At 44.2% G+C, this 6802-nt stretch overlaps 1 protein-coding gene across 3 annotated transcripts; it reads left to right on the forward strand.

Annotated features, from left to right (window-relative positions):
• Positions 1-258: 258 nt before the first annotated feature.
• Positions 259-5283, forward strand: LOC136466963 (probable protein phosphatase 2C member 13, mitochondrial). 3 transcript variants are annotated; one of them, XM_066465504.1, is made up of 8 exons: positions 259-759; positions 2874-3001; positions 3082-3180; positions 3285-3443; positions 3733-3819; positions 4075-4166; positions 4557-4631; positions 4848-5283. In XM_066465504.1, exons 1-8 carry the CDS (start codon positions 434-436, stop codon positions 4983-4985), a joined length of 1104 nt encoding a protein of 367 aa, XP_066321601.1. In that variant the 5' UTR covers positions 259-433; the 3' UTR covers positions 4986-5283. The 3 variants fall into 3 exon arrangements, with proteins under 3 accessions (XP_066321601.1, XP_066321602.1, XP_066321603.1); XM_066465505.1 differs by having other exon boundaries at positions 629-764; XM_066465506.1 differs by having other exon boundaries at positions 629-759; positions 2879-3001.
• The last annotated feature ends 1519 nt before the right edge of the window (positions 5284-6802 follow it).

Genomic DNA, 6802 nt, shown 5'->3' on the forward strand with positions numbered 1-6802 from the left:
CTTCGTTATTTTTTTGGTGGTATAATAATATACTAGGTGTTTACCTGGGATGCCGCGTTATAGCTAAATTTATATTCAAAATTCGTTGTAAAGCGGATTGCCAGCTCCTAAAGCATTGCAAGCTTTTTCTAGCACGCAATTTTTTTTTATCTCTATTCGGCTAATCTAGGCATAGTTTTTTGTAATGAAAAAAGTAATATCAGGCAACACACCAATTATTATCGATAATAATTCCTTGAAACCCGGTGCCTTTTTCTAGCGGGGAGGAGGCAGGCGGTAGCGGAATCTGGCACCGGCCATTACGTCCCCTCCCGCCGCTTCCTCCTCCCTGCCCTCCCTTTCCCCAGATCCGAAGCCATTAAACCAGCGGATCTCGCCTCGGGGCGCGGCCGCGGCATCCGGGCAGGCGAGTGGTGGAGTCAGCAGCCATGAGATGGTATGCATCGGTAGCCTCCTGAGGGCGCTGGTGCTGCGTGCGGCGGCGTCTGCGGGCAGGCGCCGGGGGCCCAGGATCCTGTGTGGCCGCGCGGCGGATGTGCGCGTGACGCCCCGGCACGGACACGGACACGGCTGGCGCGGGTTCCGGGCGGTCACGGGAAGGATGATGCTGGACTCCTCTGACTCTGCCTCTGCCGCCGCAGCCGCCGCCGCGGAGGCGGGGGCCGGGGCGGTGGCGGGGCAGGTGCAGCCGCAGCGCCGCGCGGTGGGGGCCGTGCCCCAGGCGCACGACGGCGGCTACGCCAGCGGCGGATGCGAGAGGTGATGTATGTGCGTGTGCTTTGTTTGAGGCTAGTAATGTAACCTGTCGGCACTTGCATGTCGTGGTGCGGAACGGAGCATCTGAACCGGTTAGAATGCTGCATTTGTGTCCAGTTTTGCATTCTGTTTTGTATTGCCTGCAGTGTAAGAGACTAATTGGCCTGAACACTGAAACATGCAAATGCACCTTGTGCTTTTTGTTACTACAGATGCGTTAGTCATTTGGCACCACATTCTACTATTCCTTGACACACATTAGAACTAAAAAATGATATTATTCTAAGATGTAAGTGAGCGGCTGGTGCCATGCCTTTTTGAGACAGATCGTTCTTTAATAATGAACATAAATGTAGAGTCGTTTATTTATTATTATGGTGTTTTACTGCTATGATGCTGCCTTTTTACCTTCCAGTAAAACCTCTCTATGTTAATTATTGTGAGTGGTTACTTGTACCACATCAAGGTCATATAGATTATAAACTTAAATATAAGATTTTGGCGACACCATATATGAACCAGTTAATGTGTTTCAGTTTTTCAGTTCTAAATTTATCAAGTTTAAGATTTATAGTGCTAAAACTTTGTCGCATTTATATGAAAGTTGCTCCTTGTGAACACCTCAATGCAAGTACATGTATTGGTCTCATGACCACAACTTAAATCAACTTCTAGAGCATGACTCTGAGATAGGCTTTTGCAGTTCTATATTTCGCACATAGAGGTCGGCAGATAGCAATATGGTTTGCAAGTTTGCACTCTGATGGCTCAGATAGTCAGATTAAGCAGTCAGAATTATCATGTCTTTTTAAGCAAATGGTAGTGTTCATCCGTTTGCATGGGTATTGGTTGGGGTGTTGTGCGCTTGAGTGAGACTGAACCGGCTACAGTTGCCCAAGATCAAGTTATCAAAGTCCTTCAACCTCCATCCCATTTCTGTGCTGTATAGAAAATCAAAAGTTGTAAAGAATGCTGGATGGCATATTTGATTGGCCAAGTACAGCTATGAAAGTATAGCTGCAAATCTTAAAAAGAAGAATATGTATTGAGTCCATTCTGTAATGGTTGTTATAGGTAGAATAGAACTCATTTTTGTTTGAAACATAGTGATACTAGAGCAACAAATATAACATTAACGGTTTGCTTTGTGATCTTATTAGGCTTCAATTCTCTGCAGCATTTGTAGCTAATGTTTACAAATTGTATAGTCAACCCTAGTCGCCATGGGACTGGCCAGGTGACCAGACCAACTAGTAGAGCCTAGTCGGTCCTAGTCGTCCAATATATTCCAGGACATATACATACTATATATACTGTATAGTATAGACAATAAAGCAAGCATCGAGACTACATTAATGGCTGGTTGGTGACTTGAGATTCGATTAATAGCAAGCAAGCAGAGTAGCAACAAGCAAACAGAGGGGAGTGGCACAGCAAGCAAGCAGGATGCATGGCAAGAAGATGGAGGGAAGGGGCACACTCACCATCAGAGGAGGAGCTCATCTTCCTGGAGCAGCTTCATGAAGAGGGGCGGCAGCTTGAACTGGCAGGCGCAGGGGGGCAGCGCTGGCGCCTGCAGAACGAGGGATGGACTTGTCGGCGGCTTGACCTATTCAGTAGCGGACGAATCATGTGCGGGAGAGGAGGAAACGAGCACGGCCTAGGAAGAGAGGAATCACGCAGTGGGAGTAGTTGTGGCGGTGCGGGAGAAGAGGAACTCCGGCGCCTCCGTTCTCTACCTTTTGGTGAAGTCCTGGGCACACATATGCTAGCCCTAGCAGGCTACATTTGCAGCCCAATAGCCGACCTCTAAGGCCAGTTGATCTAGCCCATGAAAGAACGGCCTGAGTCGGATGACTAACCACGATTAGGCGACGACTATGTTTCTAGTCAAGCTAGTCGCCTCAGTGTCCCTGGTCAACCTGAAGGGATTGATTAGGCCGACTTATCGCGATTAATTGAATAGCTCGTAAACACTGTTTATAGCTTCGAACATTGAAATTATTTATTGCTGTACAAGAATACCTTTGTTTATCCTTTTCTGCTGTAGACGCACTCTGAGACTCTTGAGTGTTTGGCATGATGCCCTGATTAACACAATGCTAAAATTGTGACAGAGAAGATGGTAAACTGAGTTGTGGATACTCAAGTTTTAGAGGGAAGAGAGCCACAATGGAGGATTTCTATGATGTAAAACTAACTGAAATCGATGGACAAGCTGTTAGCCTGTTTGGTGTTTTTGATGGTATGGACTCCAATCTTGGCCTTTGTTTTTGTGTTTATTTTTTGCTACCATGTTTTTCTTTTCAAAATCTTGATGATTAGGTCATGGTGGATCACGTGCTGCTGAGTATTTGAGGGAGCACTTGTTTGAGAACCTTCTCAAGCACCCTGATTTCTTGACGGATACAAAGCTTGCTATAAGTAATTTTTCTCTTCAGCTTTACTGTAGACTTCCTGTTGCCATTCTTGTTGGTGCCGCAACATGTTTATCTGCTAAACTTGAAATTTATGAAAAAAAAAAACAGGCGAAACATATCAGAAAACAGATACAGATTTCTTGGAATCGGAAGCAAGCGCTTTCAGGGATGATGGTTCAACAGCATCAACTGCAGTTTTGGTGGGTGACCATCTGTATGTTGCAAATGTTGGTGATTCTCGTGCTGTTATTTCAAAAGCTGGCAAAGGTATTGCATACTGGAAGTAGGTATTTTAAGTAGCATATTTGTATTTCATTTTCATGTCACATTTGTCAGTTGATGTATGGTCTGGTCTATTGAATCTAAATCACGAAGCAAAATCTTGGCATCACTCTGTTCCTCATATCAATATAATATCCAGTTAACCTTTGTTATAGTTAATACAGAATCATCCATGACAGTTTGGTTCATAGGGTTTCTCATTGAATTTATGTCACTTTGATTCTGTGCAACCCTGTGAGAAATGCCTGACAGTTCATCTATTTGTTTTTTCTAGCTATGGCACTTTCAGAAGATCACAAACCTAACAGGATTGATGAGCGAAAGAGAATTGAAAATGCTGGTGGTATTGTCATTTGGGCTGGTAAGCATGTGCTCTTCGTTCTTTTATACATTGGGCTAATTTGCTTGCATTAGCTGAAGTTGACAAGGCACATTGCAAAAGGCTTCTGCTATTCATCTATAGCCATCTGTCTTCCTGGGAGCTTGAACATGTTAGGTTTCCATACACCCATTCGAGTATTGCTTGGTATCGTAGTGGAGTAGCCTTATTTTTCAAGTCATCATTTTTTTCTTTGAATGATAAACATATCATCTTCTTGATGTGGCATTTTCCCAGGTACTTGGAGGGTAGGTGGTGTATTGGCAATGTCCCGTGCATTTGGCAATCGTTTACTGAAGCCATATGTAGTGGCAGAACCTGAAATTCAGGTGAGAAACTGTAATTGATTTTGCAAAAATTCCAAGTATCTTTTGTTGTTAACAACTTAATTTAGGGGAAGCCAGTTTTTTACCAGTTTTGTTACATTAGAATTGCCCAAAAAAAACAAAAATATATGTTATTCATTATGTGTACAACTAAACCATAGTCCTGAATGCCATTTAACAGTTTATTTATTAACTGCCATTGATATGCAATTGGAAGCAAGAGAAGCTGTACCGTTAATATGTGATTGTTACTATTGCTGGTGCATCAGTTGATAGCTGGGTGCATCAGTTGATAGCTGCTGCAACTATGTATATTTATTTATTGGTTGATCTGTAGAACTTCATTCACAGACATAGGACTTTGGTAATTATTATTTTTCTAATAAACTGCAGGAAGAACAGGTCAATGGTGAGCTGGAATGCCTGGTTCTTGCTAGTGACGGGCTTTGGGATGTTGTGGAAAATGAGGTAATAACTCTTCCACAATTCAGTCATTCTTCAAAGCAGGCAGTTACTTTTCTTTTTACGTAAATTTAATTGTATGAAAGCAATCAAGCATCACCTCACTGTTTTTACTGTTTGCTTTGGGGTTACATTCTTATTGCTCACAAAATGGGCAGCTCTGCTCATACTGGTGTCTTCACTTAATTAATAACAATGTTGTTGATGCTTTTATGAAAAAAGGAAGCTGTTTCCCTTGGGAAATCAGAGGAGGCGCCAGAGTCTGCAGCTCGGAAATTGACAGAGATTGCTTACTCTCGTGGCAGCGCTGACAATATCACATGCATCGTGGTCCAATTTCACCATGACAAAACCGGATGAGCCGTGTGGCAGCCAATTTCAGTTGTACCCTGCTTCAGGCTATTATTATCCTGCAAGCCGGGTGGTGGGGTTCTCCCAGATTTACCCTGCTTCAAGCTATTATCATCCTGCAAGCCGGGTGCTGGGGTTTCATTCAGATTTATCGCTCATGTAGCAACTTCCAAGAACTCGTCCCATTGATTCTTTTGTTGTCTTGTAGGAAACATTTGTTCCAACAGCTGTAGTAGACATTTTCCCTCTGATAATTTCTAATAAACGTGTGTTTACAATTACTGTTTAGTGGAAATTGGTTTTCCTTTGCCTTATAGAAAATTATTAGGTAAGAGGATTTGTAACCAGTCTGCAATGTGCCATTGCTATGTATATATCTCTAATGGAGTAACCGAAGTTGGGATGACACGACCGCTAAGATGGTGCAATATGGGTGTGTCCGCCGGCCATCTCCGTCTGCTCCGGCCACAACACTCAAGGAAGGGGAGGGTCTGCCGGTCATCTCCCTCAGCTCCGGCTACCATGCGCGAAAAAGAGGAGGGTTTGCCGGCCATCTCCCTCAGCTCCGGCCACCACGCTCTGGCCACCGCGCTGCCTCGGCCGCACCACTGGCCCGCGCGAGCAGCCATGCCTGGCCGTGCGTGTATCTCCACGCCCGCCACACGTGGATCTCGCTGGTTTGCCGTCGTTGCCCTGATCTCGTGGAGGGAGGTGCCGCCGCCCGGATCTCGTGGAGGAGCTATTCTGCCACGCGGGGCTGAAAGCATCTAGGCCCCTATAAGATTATTATGATTAACGTGTGTTTTGTAGAGTCAATTTAAGTTAGATTACGATAATGATAATTGTTTGGGCAATCAATGGTTTTCATGCCTCTATCAAAGGATAGACGGTTAAGGATGAACTAGTTCGAAGTATCGATAGGCGTTGGAGAGACACTTAGAGTAGTTTAGGACTTTGTTTTTTCTTTGGCCATACTATTAAGGGGGGTATGAACTAATAGCTTGACCTAGGTGAGCTTAATATGTTAGGTGTGGTGAACACTTGTCAAACTTAGCACTAGGTAGCTCAGGGATTGCCTAAAGATCAAGTGGAACAAACCCCTTTGAAGGGTCGAGATGGCGGACTAGAGGGGGGGTGAATAGTCTTTTCTAAAACTTAATCGCGTCGGCTAACCGATACAAATGCGGAATTTAAAACTATCGGTCTAGCCAAGACTATACCCCACTATATATGTTCACTAACACCTTGCAAAGATAACAATTATGCAACAAAGGTGCCGGGCTAGCTAGAGCTCTTCTAAATAATTCTAGGAGCAAGGTCACACAAACCTATGCTACTAGTACTTTAAGCAACAAGGGAGCTCCTATACTTGCTAGTAAGCAAAAGCACAAAGCTAACTAAGCTCACTAGCAAAGCTCAATAACAAGGCGATAAAAGCCAAATTAGAGAGCGCAATTACTTAGCTACACAAACTAAGTAATGTGACTAACAAGGTTACACAAACCAAATTAGCCACGCAAGGGAGCTACTTCTATGCTACACAAGCATGAAGGTAATTAGCAAGCTACACAAGCTATCTAATTACAAGAGCAACTACACAAGCTTAATATATATGAAAGTAAATGCAAGCTTGTGTAATGGGGATGCAAACCAACGGGAAGAACAAGGTTGACACGATGATTTTTCTCCCGAGGTTCACGTGTTTGCCAACACGCTAGTCCCCGTTGTGTCGACCGCTCACTTGGTGGTTCATGCGCTGATTGGCATCACTCGCCAAACCCTCAATAGGGTGCCGCACAACCAACCCCTTGAGTGAGGGTAGCTCA

Source organism: Miscanthus floridulus, chromosome 7 (genome assembly GCF_019320115.1).
Source record: "Miscanthus floridulus cultivar M001 chromosome 7, ASM1932011v1, whole genome shotgun sequence".
NCBI lineage: Eukaryota > Viridiplantae > Streptophyta > Magnoliopsida > Poales > Poaceae > Miscanthus > Miscanthus floridulus.

Coding starts and splice junctions, on each gene's coding strand:
- LOC136466963 (XM_066465504.1), top strand. CDS start 434: ATGGTATGCATCGGTAGCCTCCTGAGGGCGCTGGTGCTGCGTGCGGCG. Junction 3,002..3,081: donor CCTGTTTGGTGTTTTTGATG/GTATGGACTCCA, acceptor CTTGATGATTAG/GTCATGGTGGATCACGTGCT. Junction 3,820..4,074: donor TGGTATTGTCATTTGGGCTG/GTAAGCATGTGC, acceptor GCATTTTCCCAG/GTACTTGGAGGGTAGGTGGT.